A 23,776-nucleotide genomic window follows, 5' to 3' on the forward strand; every position below is an offset into this window, starting at 1 on the left:
CCTCAATGCCATGGTGTGCCTTATCAGAATGGTTCTGTGTGTTTCAGTGTCTCCAAAATTTGGCAAAGAAATGGAAGTTCCATTAGGTCAGTTAACTACTACACATTCGCTAATATGTAGCCCCCTCAAAGAGTTCTTACTTTTTAATGCCCCCGGGAACCCCTGGGGCTGGTTTATAGGATAACAGCTGACATTGTAGACAATTAGAGTAACATTTCCTGGCCCTGGGCCACCTGGTATTAGCAACATTTTACAACTATTTAAATACAAATAAAGCAGATAAATATTTGTGCTCTTTCATTCCAGTTTAAGGATTAGATTTTTCTGAATTCCAGCTCTGATGATGTCACTTTTCCATTCAAAAAGGCATGGAGAATAAAGTTCAAAGTTCTTACACAGACAGTCAAAGCCTCTCCCGGTCTGACTGCGAGTGTTTGCAGCCTCATTTCCCGCTCTTCTTTCTGACATTCCGTCGCAACTTCCCCACTGTTTCCTGGCTCCCTCAGCCTTGTCTTGGCCACTCTGCTCTCCATCTGAAATCCTCTTCTCTTCAAGGTCCATTCACAGACCCCCTCCATCCGATCTACCTTCCAATGCCACCAGTGAGTTCCACATTTTTGGTTCCCTCAGTGGAAAATTATTTCTTTGTCCCTTGGTCTCCTTGGCATTTTATTTGCACCTCATTAGTGGTATCTATAGCTCTTTAGATTGTTTGTTATAGTTGTATCTGTCTTATTTCTTTAGTCGACTTGCCTTTTAAGCCAAGACTTGGGGATGATTCATATATTCGTGTGCGTAGGTTGCTCAGGTTGTAACAGAATACTACAGGCTGGGGGGCTTAAACAACAGACATTTATTTTTTTCACAGTTCTGGATTCTGGGAAGTCTAAGATCAAGGTGCCAGGAACATATGGTTCCTCAGTGAGGGTGTTCTTCCTGTCTTGTACATGACTGCCTCCTCTCTGTGTCCCCGCATGGCAGAGAGAAAGTTAGAGAGCTCTGGTTCCCTTCCTCTTCTTATAAGGATACAAATCCCATCATGGGGGGTCCTACCTCATGACTTCATTTAAACCTGATTATCTCCCAAAGTCCCCACCTCTGAATGCCATCACGTTGGGGGTTAGGGCTTCAACATACGGATTTTGGCAGGGGGGAGGGGAACACAAACACGGAGTCCTTAACAATTCATTTTTCCACTTACTTCCATCCTCCTTCAAGTATCTAGGATAGTTTCTTAGTTTTATTTACACACATACACACACACACACATATGTGTATTATATACATATATATCTTAAATATGTATTTTCAATATCTATAAATATATTTTTAAGTATGTATTTTTAAAATAAGTGAATTGGTGAATAAGTGAAAATAAGTGAAATATTATATGTACTAGGCACCATGGGACCAATAAAAGGAAGTATAAGAGCAGGGGCCTGCTCTCAAGAAGATACTCATCAATTAAATGAAACCAAATATAAACATGTAAGAGGTTAAGAAATTAAAACTATAAATATAATTCAAGACCACAAAAGAAGATATGTCCTATAGCTATATACGAGCATACAAATGTCTTATGTAAATGAACAGGATGTAAATGAGAGTATTTTTGCAGGAGTGCATGGGACCGAAAGGCCGCTCTAGGTCAGAGCAGACTTTTACAGAAGAGGTAGAATTTCAGCAGCAGATTCTTTAAGGATGATAGAAAATCAATAAGCAGAGAGGAACAGAAAGAATATTCTAGGCTGCTGGAATAGCTTAAGCGAAGTACTGAAATGTTTTATTTTCATGGCTCTGTATTTCTTCACTAGCTACTTTAACTTTTTATAAAGCCATGTTTTAAGAGTACCTGGAATCATTTAACAGAGATTTGCAGAATAATTACAAATCCCTCCCTGACTGACTTACAGAGTTGGGTGGGGGATGGGTGAAATAGGTGATGGGGATTAATGCACACACCTGCATGATGAGCACTGAGTAATGTATGGAATTGTTGAATCACTGTATTATACACATCAATCTAATATAACACTGCATGTTAACTATACTGGAATTAAAATAAATAACTTAATTAGGGACACCTAGGTGGTTCAGTCAGTTAAGCATCTGCTTTCAGCTCAGGTCATAATCCCAGAGTCCTGGGATCCAGCCCTGAGTTGGGCTCCCTGTTTAGCAGGGAGTCTGCTCTTCCCTCTGCCCCTCTTCCTGCTCTCATGCTTTTTCTCTCTCTCGCTCACTCTCTGTCAAATAAATAAGTAAAATCTTTTTAAAAAATTTAACTATGGGGCACCTGGGTTACTCAGTCAGTTAAGAATCTGCTTTTGGCTCAGGTCATGATCTCAAGGTCCTGGGATTGAGCCCCACATTGAGCTCCCTGCTTGGTGGGGAGTCTGCTTCTCTCTCTCTCCCTCCACCCGTTCCCACGCTTGTGCTCTTTCTCTCACTTGCTCTCTCTCTCAAATAAATAAATAAAATCTTTAAAAAAATTAATAAAAAAGAAATCCTATCAAGTAAGCATGCATCTATTGCATATAAAAAATATGTGGCTGCCCTAGCCCTAGGAAGTCTTTTTGTTGTCACTTCACATCATGACATACTAAGAGTGCAGTAGGGGGTCCAGAATCTAAAGCCAGGTCTGGTGGGCACCTCCTGTCTCCCTGTGTGGTCCACAGAAGGGCCTATGGAATGGACAAAGAAATGAGCATGGAGGCATTTTGAATAGTTTGAAGTGTGATTTGAATTAAACAATGAAGAAGAACATAAAACAAAAAAAAAAAGACAACCCACTGTTAAATCAAGGCTGCCCAGCAGAAAAGTACTGCCCTAGGTAGAAACGGTCTCTGTCACACAGATGAAATGGAACATTCAAGAAGGTGGCATTAGAATTTCCTTTTGGTTTCTCAAAACAGGGTGTGGGAGCCCCAGAGTTGACTTTTTCTTTGTGGGTTCAGTTCTTGCCTAAATAAGTGTCCGTTTTTTTGTTCTCTGCCTTTTACGCTGCAGTGGAAAAAGTGGCTGTAATTTGTAGATTTTTGGATATTCACTCAGTGACCAAAAACCACCTGCTGAAGTACTCCCTGGCGCATGCCTTTTGCTGCTTTCTGACAGCTGTGGAGGACGTCAACCCAGCAGTGGCTACCAGGGCCGGTCTCCTGCTTGACACCATAAAGAGGCCAGCATTGCAGGTGACGTCCCTCAGATGTGTGTTGTCTGTTCTGCAGATGGTGTTCTGCTCTACTAAACACATATAGTACTGATGATGAGGACAGCAAGAACAGTGGGAACTTTTAAATGGGGGAAAACATCCCAGAAGCACACCTTATTAAAGACCTGTTTTTATTTCTTAGTACTTTCTTTTCAGTCTTTGTCCATATGGTGATACCGCTTATGACAGAGACAGTGATTGTATACCTCTTTTTGTGTGGCAGATTTTTGAGCTAGGCTGGTTTAATTTATAATATTTAGTTGGCTCCTAGGCTGGGAGCTTTTGTCATTAGAGGCTAGATACTAAGAGAAATCATCTCTGCGATGAATTGTAGTATAAATCAAAGCAAGACCTGAGAAGGCAAATATGCCTACCAAAATGGAAGTCAAAGGAACATGAAATACGAGACCTAGAGAGAGTTGCTTATTTATTTTATTTGTCACCTTTATTTTATAATTGAAGAAACCAAGTCTCGGAGAGGTAATGTGACTCTTCAAAGGACACAGAGTGAGTTAGTGGAAGAACCGAGAGGCTAGAACCTCCAAAGTACTTATCTCTTGATTTCCCACATTGGCACCCTGTTTATTACTATATCATTATAATTAAAACTAATAATAATGGCAAGAGCTAAAATTTGTCAAACAGATACTGCCTGTCCAGGACAGTGTATTAAATGTCTCATCATCCACTGTCTCATTTAATCCCCATGATAACCTTGTGGGTTCCCATTTTATAGATAGAGAAGCCGAGGGTTGGAAAGGGTAGGTGACTTTCCCAGGGTCACGTGGCTAGTACATGGCAGAGCAGACTCAGGTTTTGAGTCATAATGAAGTCCACGTTCTTAATTGTATCTGTGTCTATTCACTGCTTCCTGTAAAAGAGACCAAGAAGAAAGTGCAGGATCTGAGAAATTCAGAGGTTATCCTGACTGTGGACCCACACCCTCCCTTATAAAAATTCCCAGTTGTCTTCTGGGATGCTCCTTCTCTGTTGGTCTTAAGAAGACTAGGTAGTCTTCCAGGCCGGGGCCTGGGATGTTGGAGGACCTCAGGAGAGGAGAATTGAATGAGTTGATAGAATGCTTGGATGAATTGTGGTTTTTAAGTTTCATTCAGTTTAGGAAAGGGGGACTGGTAAGCAGAGTCATATACTGGAGAAATGGATGCTCAATCTAGTCCAACTTGATTTTTTAAGATTCTGTGTGCCACTCACATTCCAAGAAGACAAAATGAGTTTACTTTCTTTTAGAACCATGGCATTTAGCATTGAAAGGGAATTAGAAAACCATATTGTGTATTCTAAAATGTAGCTTTGGAAGTACGCTTCTTTTAATAGAAACTACAGATGGTGAAAAAAGAAACATTGGTTTGAGAGCATTTGGATTAAGTGGTTATTAATGAATGCATCTGAAAACCAATAACATACATTTAGTTTAGATTTCTGAACTAAAATTCAAGATATGTTGTACAATTGGGAGAAGTTCCTCTCCTGCATTTTATTTCTACCAAACTTGCAATCAAAGAAGATTTCAGTTGGATTCTTCTACATTATATGTATGGATTGAGGAAGTTTTGTCTTGTTTCACTGACTTTGCTTAGTGTATTTGCTTTGAGGTAGCTTAGATGTTTACTTCTGACTTAAACTTTCTTCCCCCCTTTGCTCCAGGGTCTGTGTCTCTGTCTCGATTTCCAGTTCGATACTGTGGTTAAAGACAGACCCACAATACTGAGCAAACTTTTACTTCTGCATTTTCTTAAGCAAGATATTCCTGCCTTGAGCTGGGAGTTCTTTGTCAACAGATTTGAGACACTTTCTTTGGAAGCTCAGCTACATTTGGATTGTAACAAAGAATTTCCCTTTCCTACAAGTAAGCAAAACAGAACTTGCTTTAAACAGTCATAGTTCCTATTCTTATATCTGCTATAAGCAGACCATACTCTACATGTAGCTTAATTTCCCTTTATGGAGGATGCTCTGACTTCATGAACTCAGCTTATTAAATATTTATTGAGTAACTCTGTAGTAATCCATAGATCAACTAGTTTCTGGCATTCCAAAAGCAAAACTCTTCGCATTTCCTTGAGGACCTATGATAACCATTTGTACTGTGTGTTCCTTAAATATGATTCAGTTCTCATGTTTACAGTGTTTGTGAGCAATTTTGTGAGATATATCTGCACCTTGCAAATTCATTCTTGCATGCTTATTAGTTACCTACAGCTCTAAATAGATGGGAAAAGTGGGTCACTCAATTATGTATTCAGTGATAATAAAAAAAATTAGACATTAATCTTATGGTCTAAGCAGAAAATCAGAGGCAATAGTCATGACAGGCGGTAGCTACAACTTTTTATATAAGACTCACCATGAATGAGAGGTGAATGATTCCTGTGTCCATGAAAGATGTGTTTTAATCCTGAAAATGTACACAGATGGATTATTTCAAACTCATTGTGCTACACAGCCCCTTAAAGAAAATAATGTCTGATTCCTTTTGCAAAGCTATCACTGCTGTAAGGACCAACGTCGCTAACCTCAGTGACGCAGCACTGTGGAAGATCAAGAGGGCTCGGTTTGCAAGGAACCGCCAGAAGAGTGTGCGTTCTCTGAGAGACAGCGTGAAGGGGCCCGTGGAATCCAAGAGGGCGCTTTCCCTCCCCGAGACCTTGACCTCCAAAATTCGTTGAGTATCTTCTTCCCTCCTTCCTTTAAATCTGTTTAATGTCTTTCTGAGGCTGCCTTGTCTTGTTGAATGTTCATAGAGAGTAGCATATTTAGCCAACTGAGCTCCTTCAATAGGTTTGGGCTTCAGATTCCCTAGAGGGTCACCCCAAGAACGTCAGTGCTCTGTGGGGGCTTCTTCCAGTTTGTGGGTGAAGCAAAGCCCTGGTCCAGCAGTAGATTGTTTTGCAATGCAGAAGGCAGCAAATCCACTGATGCTTGGCCAGAAACATAGAAGCAGCATCTGCTCCCGGGTCCTAGGAGAGGAAGGTGTGCACCACCAGCCTTGTAACCTAAGAGCTTCCTGAAAAAGACTGGGACAGGTCAGACCCATGGCAGCTGAGGTGGTAGAGTGGAAGTTTGGAGCGCATTTGCTTTTCATGTATGATGGAGACAGCCAAACAAGCTCCCAGACAAACCAAAAATAATGGTTGCTTTTGAAAAGGAAAAACCAGGCTGAGGAGAAGTTGAATTTCTGTGCAGCTTCACTGGATAATTTATAAATAAAAATAAACTTCATCACCAATTTAAAAAAAAGACCATATATACTTGTTTTATAAAGGTCTTTCTTTATATTGCACTTTGAAAGAGAACACAATTTTCCCTCAATTACCAGATGACTAAATGAACTCTAATGATTAGCAATGGCTCATGAATGACAAATAATTAAATATTCATAACTAAATCACCATACTAGTGAATGAGTATATTTAAATATGGTACTAACGTTTGTAAAATTTATCTAGTGATTTAATTTTTAAATAACTGCTGTGAAATTCATAACATAACACCCTAAAACATACTTCTTACCCTGTTGGAAGTGGAAAGTTTTCCTTTTTTTCATTGACATTTATTAAAAGACAGCCTTATATAACATAATCATTTTTAATCACAAATATGATTTGATTTTTTTTAATCACATTTTTCTCTATTTTATGATAAGCAATGAAAATGTGGTATTGTGAACTTTGGAAGAAGTCAGTGAAAGCCCTTCAAGGAATCAATAGCTCAGTTTTTCAGGGAGCAAAGATTATAGCAGGTGGCCATTTAAGAATAACCTGTAGGAGCCTAGGCCCCAGGGAAGCCTGAATCAGATCCTAGAAACCAATATCTAGATTAAATAAATTACAATTTCTATGAATTTCCCAGCTCTTTTATAACTTAACCAGCTACTTTGGGATATCAAGTTTACTTATTGTTCCTTCTTGTTAATTGATTCACATGACAATTTTGAAGATTAAGAATTGAAGTAACACTGAAGGATGTTCTTGAGATTCACATAAAAACCACAAAGCTTTTGTGATGCAAACATTTTTTGTGCCATGTTAATTACAAGGAGGAAAACTAAACTTAAACCTGCCCCTACTATCCAGTGAGTTAGCACTGAGTGTATTTTCTAGGCTCAAGTTGTTTTTAATGCTTATTTAAATAGAGTTGTTGTTGATTTTTAAGCTATGAGGTTGACCAGGCATGAGCAGTCTGCTCCAGCTCTCGGTGGGACACCCGAACAGACACCAGGTGGGTACTTCTGACGTGGAAGGGCTGTGTGCAAGTGTCTATCCCAGGTGGACAAGGTAAAGAATGCAGTGTCTCTCACTGGACCAGAGTGCTATATTTAGGATTTGCAAACTTGAAGGGTCTTACCCCAGATGCTCAAGCGTTTGAGCCCCTGACCTAGCAATTCTTTCGATCTTAATATGGGCAGATGACTTTTGATCCCATTAACTTTTGGTCCAGTAAGAGGTATCATGTTACCTGAATATGCACTTTTCCCCAGAGAGCCAATATGACTAGAACTATACATAGTACTTATATTTGTATGTGTATTTACACATAGAAATATTATGTTCATATATATCCGCTATAGGAAAAACATACATTTCATTGACATTTTCAAAGGTTATACATTTGAGCCACCGTCATTCACTCATCCCCGTAGCCATTCTTGATTCTTTGCAACTCTATATGCATTTCTGTTTCTCAGAGAAAGGAGGATTTCGATTGCTTGGAGGACCGTAGGATCATATTTGGCTCGGTACAGTGTAACCACCGTTCGATGTCCCATGAGAGAATGTAGTTTATCAGGAAGGATCCTAAGGGTTGAAGGGACACTGGCAAGGTTATTACAGCCTGAATGTTATCTGCACAAATGGTGCTGTGTGAAGGGTCTGAATAGCTGTTTATTTGTCAAAAACAAACTTGGTAACTGCCACCTGTGTATCATGATATAGAACATTTGGTTTTTCATCTAAGAAGAGTTTTAAGAATGGCCTCAGAAGGAGAATTTCAACTAAGGAGGCTTTCAAGGCCATGTATGCTAAGTGTTACAAACATGACACCAGAAAGACAGGCAGTTTGGGGTGGGAGTGGGGGGAAGAGAGAGCCCCAAAGATTATGAATGCCAATGGCGGGTGTTGGTCAAAATGTATTTTCTCTTTTAAAATTGTCAAGAAAGAAGGAAAGCAAACCCTCGGCCAAGGCCCCCTGCCTTGTTTTCTGCATCACTCGGGGCCTCAACTGTACTGGAATTAAAAAAAGAGTAAAAGTAAGAACTTCTGATCCTGAGCTCCATTACAATGTGAAATCCATCTAGGTCCCCTTCAGTGAAGTCTTTTTGAGATGAATCTTAAGCAATTTCATAAATTATTTTTATTTTACCCCATCTTTTCTTTTTGTCTTAAGGCTTAGTTGAATTAATTATTCAATTAAAGTCTTTAATTATTCTTATTACCCATTTTCACAATCCAAAAGAGTCCTCTCACATCTCTTTGGGAAAACAGATACATATGTTTCCTGATGTTAAAAAAAAAAAAAAGCTTTTAGGCTCTACTTGTCCCACCAAAAGTGACCAGATAGAAACGGGGCAGATAATAGCATTGTTTATATTAAATATAATGCTAAAGCTTCTGGAAAGATAATTTACACAACACCACTATAATAAAAACTTGCTTAGATTTGGAAACAGCTGGCTAAGCTTATAAGGCCCTTTTGAACTAGTTTCTCATTTTTGCATTATTATTTACTAGACAGTATATTTTTAAACTTGTGAACAAAGACATGCCAGGATAATCCTAAGATTGTACAGGATGGCATGGAAGCTGAAGGACTTGCTATTTACCGAACATAATTTTTTTGGTGCAAGTCTTGAGCTTCTCTGTGTAAGACCTCTTATTGATTGGGCCCAAAATAAAGCCTATGCCCTGTAATTATGCCACAAGAGTTCATTTTAATTGCTGTTTAGGCTGAGCTTTTTTTGGCATTGGATTTACAACGGCTGGCTTTCTGTTCTTAGCTTTTGCCTATTACCTATAGCAAATTTTGTATCAAAAATACACTTGGAGAGAAGGTATATTCCACAAGGCTAGGGAAGAGCTGCATTCCTTTATGACTTTCATGAGTCAGATCAAAGACCTTTGCTCGTGTGAATGAAATTCATAGGAAATTACAGCTGGAATATTAGAGATGTGTTAACATTCTCATTTTACAGAAGAGGAACCTGAAGTTCCCAGAAAGGAACATGTTTCACAAGCTTGTTGGTGACAGATCTGGGTCTCAAGCCCAGGCATCTTGATCTCTTGTGCAAAACATGTGTGGTGAATGCCAATAAGAGCTCAGCATCTTTATTTAATCCTAATTGATGAAATAGACAGCTTCACCTGCTAATTTGAAATTGGTATAATTATAATTATTTATAAGGTATCTTTTCACCAATTTTCTGAAAACTAGGAATTATGTTTGGTGATTCAGAATACCTGTTGAATATTAATTGAGTATAAAATAGCAGTTTTGATAGGTTTTCATAGCACAACACTGAAAAACTGGTATCCATCCCACGTGGTCACAGGGAACTTAATTGTGTCTTGTTCCTCATCCCCTGGAATGAATAATTAAACAATGGTAGGTATATGATAATAAGAATAACAACACTTCATGTATGTATAGTACCTCTCTGTCTATTAAGAATATTTTTAATACAAATAATCTAATTTTGATTTCACAATGACTCTGGATATATGTAAAGTATTATTATGATTTTTTTTTGCTTTACATATGGACAGGAAAACTGAGGTCCTGAGGGATTAATTAATTCTGCTTAGATACTTTGCTCAAGATCACTTAAAACTAACTAGTTGGGGACTAATGCTTGAGCCCAGCAGACTTGATTTCCACTATAACTACCTCCTGATGCATTGGTATTAGGGGGTTCCTGCTCTGTGGCACATGAAGACACCAGTCTGGTTATAGAGCTAACCTGGGCATTCATGTCTGCTATAGTGTGCCTTAAGGTCATGAGCATCCATGCCAAGAGACTTCCCATTTAAGACCCACAGATGGATCTAGAAGTGTCCTAATCCCTAAAGCAACATGGATACCCTCAGTTCTACTCCAGCCTGCAGAGAAATCTTGAGATCTCTTGGTCTGAATTTGTATCAAGAGAAGGTGTCCAGTGCTAGGGAGCATTGGTAAAACTTTCTTGTATGGCCCTCTCCCATCACCCCCACACCCCCTGTTAGTGTCCCAGCATAAAACCCCAAATTACTTCTCTTTGGGCTCTCTCTTTCTTTCTAGAGGTGGTTAACAACTCACATCCTTCACTGACTTGCAAAATGCCCGTTGATCATTAAGACCCCGTAACTCAAAGAGAACAGTTACTTAATGGGAGTGCCCTTGTTGGAAAGAATAGTTTCGGGAAATGGCAGTTTCTATTGAACTAACATTTACTGGGCACCTTCAATACTAGGAAATATGAAGAATGCAAAGATACATCGGAAATTTTTATATTCTCCACTTGCTTATATATAGTCAAGGAAGGAAAATAAAGCGTGAACTCTCATCTCGAGTGATTGCGCCCATGCCACGGGATGGTTCCCATCAGGTGCAGCGGGAGGAGAGTTGGGGGCAAGAGACAGTCTGGTGGAGAGGCGGCTTTCCAGCCAGGCCTTGACTGGTGGGTAGGATGGAAAGGCCTGGATGTGGGATAGGAAGAGGCAAAGGCAGGGCTGGGGAGCATAGGACAGTATGGAGTTAGTCACTGGCCCCAACTTTGCAGCCCTTCTGCTGTGTGCACACACAACACACCTGCTGTGAAGTTGGGTTAATGGGCTAGGGAGATCAGTGAGGTGCTGTAATTAGAACTAGCAACGTAAGGCGAACTCATTTATGGTGCTTGATCATTGGCTTCTCTGGAACAAATGCAGAGGAAGCTCATGGAAGGGGTGCTTCCTCCCTCTACCTGATTGTCACTTGTTGGTTTGACAGAGGGCTCAGGGAGTCAGCTTACACAGAGGAATATTCCCTATTTCCTTGCTGTTTGGGGACCTCATCACTTTTTCCTCCTGTATAGAAGAAATATTTACCTGAGATATTTATTTGAATTCAGTGTACTTAGACACTTATGAATAATAAGCATCAAGTATATGTCAAACACTGCCCCATATTCGTGAGGGATATAAAAATGGGTAAAACATAGCACTCACCTTCAAGCAGCCTTTGTTCTCCTAGGGGAAATCGGCAAGTGAGTAAATAAATTCTGCCTTGCAATTTGCCCCATTTTAGGAAACGGTAAAGGAAATTTTCCTCCATTCTTCCCTCCCGTCCTTCCTCTCTTCATGTCTTTGGGGATTTGCAGTAGTTAGAGATCACACCCAGTCGCTGAGAGGAGAGTGGGCGTAGGTAGGAAGAATGGCTTCTGAGAACCAGATTCACAGGATGAGATTGGCTGGGGGTGGGGATGCTGGGAAGATATATCACCCTGAGCAAGACACAAAGGTGGGAAAGTGTTAGCTATGTTCTGAGAGTTAAGAGTAGCCCAGCTTGTAAGAATGTTGAGCATCTGGGGTAAAATAATAAGAGAAAAGTCTGGAAAAGCAGATCCTGATCCTGCCTGGTTTCCAATCATCAAATAAATAAAATCGTATGACACTTTGGAGTTTCAATCAGTTGACCCCTGTGGGTACTGATTGTGATGTACAATCACAGTGTGATGTACACTGTACCTCCCTGTGGACAGATGGTGATGGACCCATTCCATGATTACGTTAGGGTAGGAATCACTCTGCCTCATGATTCTAAAGACGCTTACAGTTTTCTTTAGAGAAATGATAAAATCAAAAATTTTAACAAGTTAAATATCTGTGGTTAAAACATAGAGGAATTTCATAGGCTAGAATTCAAAACTAGAATTCAAAAGTGTTTTAATTGGCACATCTTAGAGAAAATATCATAGGCATTCAGTTTTAAAATGGAAATTTCATACCCTTTGTAGATAACTAAAACAGTAATATTGTCTTTATTAATAAAGAAAATTCTCATTTTTCTAAGCTAGTTTTTCTTAGGGATTTGAAAGAAAGAAAATAGACAAGGCATAGACTTGCAAAGCCCACAACTGGAGGAGTAAATTTTTGGAATGAAGTTGTATGCAAAAGGTCTCATCAGCTAGTTCTTTTTTTTCCAGTACATTTAATGTTTTGTTAAAGATCACTCATTATTGCCCATTCAGGGAAAACAAAGAAAGGAACAGCAAACTTAAAGCTATGTTAACAGTGAAGATCAGCGAAGATGTATTTCAAATGAAAATAGGGCATTCGCGAAATGGTACTTAATCATTAGGAAACTATGATTTGTTGGGAAAAGTTAGGTTACACACTTTATCTTATTTTATTATTTTATTTTTTTTGAGAGTGGGGGGCAAACAGAGGGAGAGAGAGAGAGAATCTCAAGTAGGCTCCACGCTCAGTGCAGAGCCTGATGCAGGACTCAATCTCAGGACACTGAGGTTATGACCTGAGCCGAAATCAAGAGTCGGATGCTTAGCTGACTGAGCCACGTAGATGCCCCAGGTTATACACTTTTTAAATGAACATCTACTTGCATTGGGAAGAGGAATTTTGAAATATTTAAAGATGAAGTCTGATGATTTATTTTCTAGACCTGAACTAGGATAGAATGAAATGGGGAGCCAGTGTCTTAGTTGGGCCTTGTTTGGAGCTCCCTTTGTTCTGTATTGAGGCCCCCGGATTCTCCGGGCTATAAAATAAAGGTGCAGCTCCTTCCCAAATGCTCCCCATTTTTAACATGGGGACTTTGGAGTTGAGCCTGTCTGAACTTGGAGGTGGTTGAGCAGGACGGTGCTGCAAGGTGTGTTAAACCTTGCCCCTCAGAGTGGAAACAAATTGAGGAATGAAGCTATATTTTAACAGCCATCCCTTGCTGCTGCAGTAACTTTGAATCCTGCAAGGAGCCTGCATTCTCACACGTGTCACATTCTCGGCCCAGGCTTGCCCAAAGCAATAACTCCTTTTACTTGTAAAGTAATACTCTGGAGAAGAAAGACATCAAGAATAAGTATTTCTCAGTACTGGAAAGATAGTTCTCTAAACTGTTTTTTTTTTTTAAGATTTTATTTATTTATTTGACAGAGAGAGACACAGTGAGAGAAGGAACATAAGCAGGGAGAGTGGGAGAGGGAGAAGCAGGCTTCCCACTGAGCAAGGAGCCCGATGTGGGGCTCGATCCCATTAACTGTTTTTTAATTTTATTTTATGAGAATTTACGTAACTATTGCTTTTAGCCTGATCTTCTATTCCAAACATTTAATTTAATTATAATATACAGCAGGGCTTCACATTTCTGGCCTCTTGGTGAAATAGGGTGTTCCACATAAACTGACTTTTCTCCTGGTGGCTGATGCATGCCTCATAAGTGACGATATTAACAATTTATTGATCACTGTCATCGATGCATGTAAGACACTGTAATAAACAAGTCCTTAGCTTTTATTTGAATGATTTTGGGTGAAAGCTTCTCTAGAGTACATTGCACACATTTACTCTTCATACACAGACTCCAGGAGACAGAAAATGTTAATGTCCTAGCATCATATTGAAATTTATTGGACGATTTCCCCTAAATGAGAGACTGTTAGACTTAGTTGACTCTGTTGCTCTTCACCCATGGTCAGTGATCCCTTCTGAGTATATCACTTTTGAACAGACGAATGTTATTCTGAGCATCTGGGGTGAACTAGACAGCCAAGCTGGTTACCTCACATGCCGTTCGAAACCAGTAAGTTCCGAATTTGGCATTACCTTCATGCCACTGCTCCAGAGTTGCCCTTGAGACAGCTAATTTCCACAGTCCCCTAGAAGCATTTCTTCTATCCCGCTTCTCTTGGCTCTGTCCTGAAAGATTGGGATTTTGCCAAATTAGTTGAGTTAATGGATATAAATTACTATGTATCTCCTTCCTGTATCCTTCATGCCATAATTATATGACATTATATGATATAGGCTATGACATTATATGATACAGGACATGACATGATCACGGTTTGGTTTATAATGGGTGGCAAGCAAAGCCTGTCATTGTTTAGCAGAAATTTTCCTTGCAGGGTGAGAGATGAGAACCCTGAGTGTGTCATCTAAGCCACCAAACAAAAACCTTGCTTTCCATTTAGAAATGCTGATGTTGCTTGTCCAAGAAGGGACAAAGATGCAAAGGGTATTTTGAATAAGCCCCCAAACATAAACATAGAAGAGCAAATCTCGCCCTTCCTTCACCAAAAGTCCTAAACTAAACCAGATCAGAAGAGGCAGAAAAACAAGCAGAGACAAGGTATAGTTTCTGACTTTGACAAATAACAGAAAGTCAAAGTCAGGGAGCTGCTCCAATACAATTATTTGTTAGGTTACGAGTAAGTCAAGGGCTAAGGTATTTTTTTTCTTTCAATGTAAACTTTCAGCTCACCTTCATGTGGTATTTTTCTGTTTTTTAAAAGCTCATGCTTCTTTCTTTCTGTCTGTCCCCTCCCTTACATGTTTCTCATTACATACAGCAGGACTTGATGTGCTATTTATAATTTTGACTATATCCTTCATAGAGTACCCACTGCTAATATCTCAGGATTTGGAAAAGAAAACTTTACATTTTTTTTTCCACCAGTTGATTTATGAACATAACGGAATTGAGATAATAATTTTTTTTAACATTTTATTTATTTATTTGAGAGAGAGAGAGTGAGAGCACAAGCAGGGTGAGTGGCAGGCAGAGGGAGAGGGAGAAGCAAGCTCCCTGCTGAGTGGGGAGCCCAGTGCGGGGCTCGATCCCAGGACCCTGGGATCATGACCTGAGCCGAAGGCAGATGCTTAACCGACTGAGCCACCCAGATGCCCCCAAATTGAGATAATAATTTAAGCAAAAGAACTCAGTAGATGCTTTTGTGCTCAGTGGATGTTAGAATATTATTTTTTGTGGTTATTTTTATGTGCTTATTTGACAAAGCTGGAAGAGAAACTTCTCTTTATCATTGAAGATAAAACTTTGCCAAGATATTTTAAAAAATCGCGAAATATAGTTTATTTAGGTATTTTTCTTGCCTTTCAAAGAGAACCTTGCTTTATAGTGCCTTATTTTTATTTCTATTCCCTTATTCCTCCAAAATTACCTGGTTGTTGATAAACACAATAACTTTCACCCCTAAACTAATGCTTTGCTGAATAGGCCATATTTTGCCTTTACGTTGGTCCAGAACAGACCCTTTAAATATTTAGTGGAAGCAGAAGGCATGGTGCTTTATCAATAAGTGATATTTCCTTGTGAACATCCTTGTGAGGGAGCCACCCAGTGATGGCCTTTCTTGTACTGACAGGACAACAATCTCCTGAGAATGACAACACCATCAAGGACCTGCTCCCAGAAGATGCTGGGATCGACCACCAGACCGTTCACCAGCTGATTACAGTGCTCATGAAGTTCATGGCCAAGGATGAGAGCAGCGCTGAGTCAGACATCAGCAGCGCGAAGGCCTTCAACACGGTCAAGCGGCACCTGTACGTCTTACTCGGCTATGACCAACAGGAAGGCTGTTTCATGATTGCACCTCAAAAAATGCGCCTGTCAACTTGCTTTAATGCATTTATTGCAGGAATTGCCCAAGTAAGTGTAAGCTTTCAAGAGTCATACCGTTAAGGTTTTAGTAGAAGCAAGTCATTAAATTCCATTTAGCCAACATCGGATCTGTGTAGAGGTTTGTGCGAGTGGCTTTATTAGGCAGGGGTATGTGGAAGGGAATATAAGATGAGTAAGACTAATAGGAGTATAGGATTTTTGGGGTAGGAGGTGGGAGTAAAATATACCTAACATAAAGTTTACCATTTTAACCAATTTTTTAAAACTTTTTATTTATTCATGAGAGTCAGAGAGAGAGAGAGAGAGAGAGAGAGGCAGAGGCAGAGGGAGAAGCAGGCTCCCTGCCTAGCAGGGAGCCCGATGCGGGACTCGATTCCAGGACTCCGGGATCATGACCTGAGCCGAAGGCAGACGCTTAACCATCTGAGCCACCCAGGCGCCCCATTTTAACCATTTTTAAGTATGTAATTCAGTGGCATTAAGTATATCCACATTATTATGTAATCGGAAGCATTTTCCATCTCTAGAACTTTTTCATTATCCTAAACTGAAACTCTATCCATTAAACAATAAGGGAGTGTAGAATTTTTGTTTACGGGTTTTTAAAAAAATCTCTTATCCTTTTTGACTTCAAGTGGAGAGTTGAGTTAATTGTACAACTTTCTTCCTGTCACATTATCATCATTGGCTTTTTCCATGTTTGTCTGCTACTCCCAACTACTGTAGTTTATACCATGGCGTACATTTACCATGCTTTAACTATCCATTGCCCCAGTGATGAACACTCATATTGCTTGCTTCCAGCTTCTTACCACTCCAGACAGCTCAGCAATGAATATCCTGCATATGCACTTTATCTACCACCATGAGAATTCCTTTGAGATATATATGCAAGAGGAGAATTAATGGATTATTGAGTTTCTGTATGTCTAACTTTACCCGTCTGTAAAGGGTGTAGAACTTGGGGCTACAGAGAAATTGATATGAATTTCAACTCTGCCAGTGTTATTATCTGTTGTGGGCCCAAGTATCCTCTGCTTCTTTGCTTATTGGTAACAGATTTTTGTTTTGAAAGATTAGAGATAACATATTGCTGAGCACTTAATCAGTGCCTGTCTCGTGGGAGGAGCTCAGTGATGGTTACTGTTATCAATTTGCTGAAGTAGATTGTAATATAATGAACACAGATTAGCAAAGTAGGAGCAATATGTACATAGTAGTCTTTTTTTTTTAGATTTTTATTTATTTATTTGACAGAGCGAGAGACACAGCGAGAGAGAGAACACAAGCAGGGGGAGTGGGCGAGGGAGAAGCAGGCCTCCTGCGGAGCAGGGAGCCCGATGTGGGGCTCGATCCCAGGACCCTGGGACCATGACCCGAGCCAAAGGCAGACGCTTAACGACTGAGCCACCCAGGCGCCCCTACAATAGTAGTCTTTTGCTGATGCTGGTAACTGGATGGAGCACCACTAATTCTCAGTTGCTTGTGATGAAGAGAGGATGCACCATTTCAGATACCAAACTTCCCTCCTTCCTCCTTTCTTTCCTCACTTCTCTCTTTCTGTATTTACATTATGCATATTTATTTAATAAAGCCAAAAATTAAATACAAATCTCCACGAAACCCACAAAATAAGTGACTAACATTTCGGTGTTTGTATGTTATTGCTGGCTCCAAATTTATTACATTCATATATACATATATATAGGTATATGTGTGTGTACACATTTTCTGTAGTAATGGGATCATATTATACATATTGATAAATACGTGTAACCTTTTTTAAACCTAAAATTGATTATGAAGTCGATATCTTGTAAATAAATTTGTATCATATCCCATTTAATGGCTACATAGTATCCTACTGTCATACAAATAATCTTTCATTTAACTTATATTGTTGAACATGGAGGCTATTTTCAATTTGGGGTGACTATAAGGCTGGATATTTTTATGTATACATCTTGGAACAGGTGTCTGATTTTTTCCTTAGGATACATTTAATTTCTGTACTGTAGGCTAAGTACTTTTCCTTACTTCTGAATAGATATTGCTAAATTGCCCTCCCAAAAGGCTCTGTTGAGTAATACTCTTGCCAGTAGCATCTGAGAATGCCCATTTTCCTCAGTGATTACCAATAGTAGGTGTTTTCATTGATTCTAGTTTAATTCTAGTTAATAGTTTAGTTGAACATTTTAATAAATAAGGCATTATTCTCCATAGATAATTTAGCAGATACATCAAATAATTAGATAATTAAGTGGATAAAGTGATTTTAATTTGCAAGTTTCTTCTATTTCTTGTAAGGTTTAACTTCCCCCTTTAGGGTCACTGGCCATTACTGTTAACGTTTTGTGAGATGCCTTTTTAAATATTTTGCCTGTTGTTTTGATGGGTGACATATTCCTTTAGGCTTTTGGGTGTTCTCTATAGTTTTCCTTCAGTTATTAATATTTTTCCTCTTTCAGGTTATGGACTATAACATTAACTTGGGAAAACACCTTCTCCCCTTGGTGGTTCAGGTGCTCAAATACTGCTCTTGTCCTCAACTACGGCATTATTTCCAACAGCCACCTCGTTGCTCCCTCTGGTCCCTAAAACCTCACATCCGGCAGATGTGGTTGAAGGCGTTGCTTGTCATCCTTTACAAGGTGAGTTGCGACGGTCACTCCTTTTTAGGCTAGAATGATTCTCTTAGAGAGGAGAACGCTTGAGGGATTTAAATTGAGAATTTCGTAGGATAGTAATTTGACCTTCAGGGGACAAATCATATGTTCAACTCGTGTTGGGAAATAAAGAGCCATTGGAATATCGACGGCAAGGGAGACCATACCAGCATATATGCTACAGGTGTTTAAAACAAAAAACGAGGAGTTGTAGGACATTGAGATCAACAGTCTGTTTGTGCTCAGCGCCTCCTATTTTATCTGTGTATGAATTATTATCTCAGAAAGCGAGGAAGATGTTTAAAATTGTATTCATCTGCCAGATTTTTATGCCAGGTAATTTTCTTGAAAGGAATTGTAACTGTGATCTGGCATGCCTTGCCATCCATGGTTTGGTGCAAGAGGAAGGGACTAGGGTCCCTTGTCCCGATAATGCCACGATAAAAATTTCTGGTTTTGCTTCTCTGTATATTTCTCTTTATCTCCCAGAAATACTGAGAAAAGCATCTAGCAAGATCACGTGGAAAAACTTACCCTTTTAAATAACCGTTTATATTTCTCTCCCTCCATTTTATTGAGCAGTATCCATATCGGGACTGTGATATCAGCAAGGTCCTGCTGCATCTGATTCACATAACAGTCAATACACTCAATGCACAGTATCATAGCTGCAAGCCCCAGGCCACGGCAGGACCTTTGTACAGTGACAACAGTAACATAAGCAGATACAGCGAAAAAGAAAAAGGTACTTTACATATCTCAATTCTATCCCGACCTTAGCTTGAGTATGTAATACATTTCTGGACAGTGTTTTCCTTAGGAGATAGTGGAGTGCCCCCGGATACCATTCTGGAATCAAAAAATCACCTACTGCTTCATTAATGTTCCAACTTTCCCATGAATGTCGCCGCTTTAATTCTTTAAATGAACATTCGAGAGAAATAGTTGATATGCTTCTGAAGCCCATTTCATAAGAAATGTTTTATAAAAAAAAAAATGGTCTGCTGTTTGGTTAAGGAGCCTTTGTAGGCTTTTCGCCATGTGTTGGAAGCATCTTGCTTTGGGCGATGAAGTAAATCTTTACTCGCTGGAGCCATGATTTTGTCGTCTCTAGTTTGCTCCTGAACTTTGTGCTCACAGATTTGAATGGAGTCTAAATTTGCTGAAGTGCTTCTTCCTAGCTTCCTTGTTCAATGAGAAAATGATTTAAGGCAACCAAGATGACTTTTTTTCTCTGTGTAGGTTTAAATTATTTACAGTAGCAACACTTTTTATATTGAGAGCTTTTCTGCAAAGGAGGCAGGCAAATGAAATTTTAGATAGAGTAAAATCCCAGCCTGGATGTTTTCAGGTGAGAGCTGAAGAGCCAAGGTGTATGTCTTTAGTGTATCTCACAAGTCTAGATTTGTAAAAGGTGACATCATCTAATCCAATCCTGGGAGAAAGCCAAGTGCCCCCCATGACGCTTTGTGGTGTTAGTAGATTCTGACTTGGTAGGACTGCTCTGGAAATATCTCACTAGGATGGATGGGAACTAATGTTCATTTAGTTCTAAAAGGTCCAGGAATCTGGGTTGGCCATAGATGGAACTGTAAGTTCTAGTACCATTCAGATCCTTCCTGAAGAGTATCTTGTCTCCCAGCTTAGGTCCCAGTTTCTGGAAAAATGGGATAGATCCTGTTAAACTATATATGTCCTCAATCCAGGCTCAGTGTTTGGGCCAATCTCAAGTGAGCCTTCCTGAATGGGAGGAGCCATCTTGAAGTCCTTCCATCTCTCATTCAGGACATTTTGAGAATTATTTCAAAATCATGTAATTGGAAGTCACATTAACTCTTTCTTTGAAAAACTGTTTTTCAAAAGGGACTATATTTTTTAGAGGACATAAAGAAAAAAAACAGATCATTGTGTTGCATCTCCCTGGGAACATGGGAACTTGATAGGCTTTGTCATCTTTGCAGAAGTTCACTGGGGGTTTTGTATCATTTTGATCATTAACACTCATTTTTTTTATTTGACTAAAGAAAGATTAATAGGATCACTTTATCTGTCATCTGCCGCTTCAGATTTCACTTAGTTGTAGAGTCTTGTGTTGTAGGACGGGATCATTCCTCCAAGTTTGGCTCCCTCCTTGTACTCCCTGAATACTCAAGAAATCTTAAGTAGTCATCATCACACCTGAGCCTCATTTTGTCAAATAGGTAGATATAAAATAGGCCAAATACTATGATTTCAGTGATATTCACCTTGAATTATAGGTTAATTCCATTTAGTGTGGTATGAAGTGCATTTTTGTAGCCTTTTTTTTTTTTTTGCTGCTTTGTACGGGGCTTTGGCCTTTCCGAAGGATGAAAGAAAAGCATTTATTAAGTGACCTCTGTGGGTTGCAACATAGCAACCCTTTCCTCATGAATGTGTTTTTGGGTTTATCTTTGATTTAAAAGTGGCCCAAATAGGGATAAAAGAGTACACAGAACTAATCTTTCTAGGCACTCTAAGTGACAGGTTTGTTTACGGAGCCTCAGGGTCCTCAGAGTCAGAGAGTCTTTCTGGGATGCATAATAGTTGCACATGGCAAACTCCACAGAGGAGGGTCTTAACTTTAATAAGGGGGGATGTTATTTTCTGTTTTCTTTTTCCTTCGTTTACTCTTTCAGTCCATAATCATTTGTGGAGCTTTTGAAATGACCAGTGGCTTTTCTAAGCTTTTTCTGTGTGTTGTGTGTTTCATTACCCAATGTAGAGTACAGTATTTTGCATTCACAAAGTATAAGGTGCATGTACTCTTAGGCTGTGTCTATGCCAGCTCTCACATCCCAGGAAGGCATATGTATATTTTTGGAAAGGGTGAGAGCTACTCATTTTGTTTAATTTTCTCTTGCCAAATTAGCCTGAAAATTCACCCAAAGCAGGCATGTTCAAGGAGTGTCACAGACCCCAAAGTGGGTGTGTTACCCGATTTTTGAGAGCATTGGAAAAAATTTCCCCACGAAGGCCCTCTTGGAATATTGAGATACCTCTCTTGAAAATGCTGCCAGTTGTCACATGGAAAATGAGAGGCAGCCTTGTAACATGTTGCTCTGTCAACATTTGGATAATTTGACATCGGGATGAAATACCAAAGCTGTGGCCAGATCTTGAGCTGGTGTAGAAACCAGCCCACACTGTGTTCCCTCATGCTTTCATTGAAATGCTTGTGTAGACACAGCCTAAGAGAGAGTAACCTCCCAAGTGTAATTTTGAACTTTCTCTCCCCAATTAGAAGAAGATAGTGTTTTTGATGAATCTGATATTCATGATACACCTACTGGACCCTGCAATAAAGAGTCTCAAACTTTTTTTGCAAGATTGAAAAGGATAGGCGGCAGCAAAATGGTGAAATATCAGCCGGTTGAGATGAATGTTCAGAGAAGTATGAATTTTTTCCTCTTAGTAATTTTATGCAGAAATGTTGTACTCTACCGTTTGTTTGGGGTGAAATCTTAATTTTATTATGTTACTACACATTTTAATACCGTTGATTTTATATATATGTATGCACAAACAGTATATATATATCCACACTTATATATATACGTGACTTGACAGATACATCATTGACGTCATGATCGTCTGAGAGGGCCATTGCTTGATTTGATTTGTTGCAAAATGTTTGCTTTTCTTCCACACGATTTAAATACAGTTTTCTAGATCTGCCTCAGCCCCAAAGTGGTCCCATTTCCTGTGCACAAATGAATAGAGCTGAGGAATTATCCCAAAGCCTGATTTTGGAAATCAGATCTTAAACTGCCATTTCGGGTTCTCTCAGTCCAGAGTTTTCTGGGTTTTGAAATTAGAAAGAACTTTCCAAAAACTTGGCCAGAGAGTCAGTGTTCCCTCCTGTTGGAGCTGGGATTGTGATTATGATTTATGCCAGTTGTATGCCCAAGTATGAGGGGGAAAAAAGTGGTAGCATCTCCAAGTAAAATAGTACTAGCTCTTTCTGTTTCAATCAGGTGAAATAGAACTGGCCGAATATAGAGAAACGGGTGCATTACAAGACAGCATTCTACACTGTGTGAGAGAAGAAAGCATTCAGAAAAAAAAGCTGCGCTCTTTAAAACAAAAATCTCTTGATATAGGGAATGCAGACTCCCTCTTGTTTACATTAGACGAGCACCGGAGGAAGTCCTGCATAGACCGGTGTGACCTAGATAAGCCTCCCGCCCATGCTGCTTATGTCATGCAGAGACATGACCACGGACGGCCCAGACAGAATTCAGCTACAAGGCCCGACGACCCCGAGGGCCCCGAGAACCCAGCAATGGAAAGTTTCCAAGAAACCCGCAGGCCTGTGATACCTGAAGTCAGGTTAAACTGCATGGAGACATTTGAGGTCAAAGTGGATTCTCCTCTCAAGCCTGCTCCTAAGGAGGATTTAGATCTGATAGATTTGTCCTCCGACTCCACATCCGGGCCTGAAAAGTGCTCGGTGCTCTCCACGTCTGACAGCGACTCCCTTGTGTTCGAGCCTCTCCCCCCTCTCCGCATCGTAGAGAGTGATGAGGAAGAGGAGACCATGGACCAAGGAAATGATGGTGCCTCTGGTAAAAACGCTGCCTCCCCCCATGCCCTCCCCAGCCCCCCTTCCGTCCTCAGCCTCAGCACAACTCCTCTTGTGCAAGTAAGTGTGGAGGATTGTTCCAAAGACTTCTCTTCCAAGGACTCAGGAAATAACCAGTCAACAGGTGCCACGGACTCCGCCCGCGTCGCTCTGGAAGACCCCGCAGACTCCGAAGAACATTCGAAGCCCGAGGAGTCGCAGGACTTTTCCTGTGGCAGCCCGCTCACACTTAAGCAAAAGCGAGACCTCCTCCAGAAGTCCTATGCCCTCCCTGAGGTGTCACTGGACGACGGCCCCGAGCCCAGCTTCGAGGAGGAGAAGCCTGGTGGCCCGGTGCCAAGTTCAGGGGCAAAAACTGTCCTCCTCAAAGTCCCCGAGGATGCCGAGAACCCAACGGAAAGTGAGAAGCCCGACACCAGCGCCGAGTCGGACACAGAACAGAATCCCGAGAGGAAGGCAGAAGAGGAGGGAGCGGAGGAATCCGAATTCAAGATCCAGATTGTTCCCCGGCAGAGGAAACAGCGCAAGATCGCTGTCAGTGCCATCCAGAGAGAGTACCTGGATATCTCCTTCAACATTCTAGACAAGCTGGGAGAACAGAAAGACCCAGGTAAGCTCATCTCTCTTCTTCCTCCCAGCCTGACACGCAGGTTTGTGCATCTTTCTCGTTCC

At 40.2% G+C, this 23,776-nt stretch overlaps 1 protein-coding gene across 13 annotated transcripts in view; it reads left to right on the forward strand.

Moving 5' to 3' along the window:
* UNC79 (unc-79 homolog, NALCN channel complex subunit) overlaps window positions 1–23,776 on the forward strand; it is a 246,213-nt gene that overhangs the window by 142,553 nt on the left and 79,884 nt on the right. For 8 of the 13 annotated variants that reach the window (XM_073895820.1, XM_073895813.1, XM_073895819.1 and 5 more), the window contains 9 exons: window positions 3,007–3,188; window positions 4,874–5,075; window positions 5,711–5,890; window positions 7,382–7,447; window positions 15,576–15,862; window positions 18,304–18,486; window positions 19,084–19,246; window positions 21,764–21,913; window positions 22,497–23,714. In XM_073895820.1, coding sequence (XP_073751921.1) covers window positions 3,007–3,188; window positions 4,874–5,075; window positions 5,711–5,890; window positions 7,382–7,447; window positions 15,576–15,862; window positions 18,304–18,486; window positions 19,084–19,246; window positions 21,764–21,913; window positions 22,497–23,714 — 2,631 coding nt within the window. The remainder of the gene's footprint in view (window positions 1–3,006; window positions 3,189–4,873; window positions 5,076–5,710; window positions 5,891–7,381; window positions 7,448–15,575; window positions 15,863–18,303; window positions 18,487–19,083; window positions 19,247–21,763; window positions 21,914–22,496; window positions 23,715–23,776) is intronic. The other 5 variants (XM_073895818.1, XM_073895821.1, XM_073895815.1 and 2 more) reach the window with 4 other exon arrangements.

This window comes from Callorhinus ursinus, unplaced genomic scaffold, assembly GCF_003265705.2.
Source record: "Callorhinus ursinus isolate GAN/ISIS: 27379988/994484 unplaced genomic scaffold, GSC_fseal_2.0 scaffold8, whole genome shotgun sequence".
NCBI lineage: Eukaryota > Metazoa > Chordata > Mammalia > Carnivora > Otariidae > Callorhinus > Callorhinus ursinus.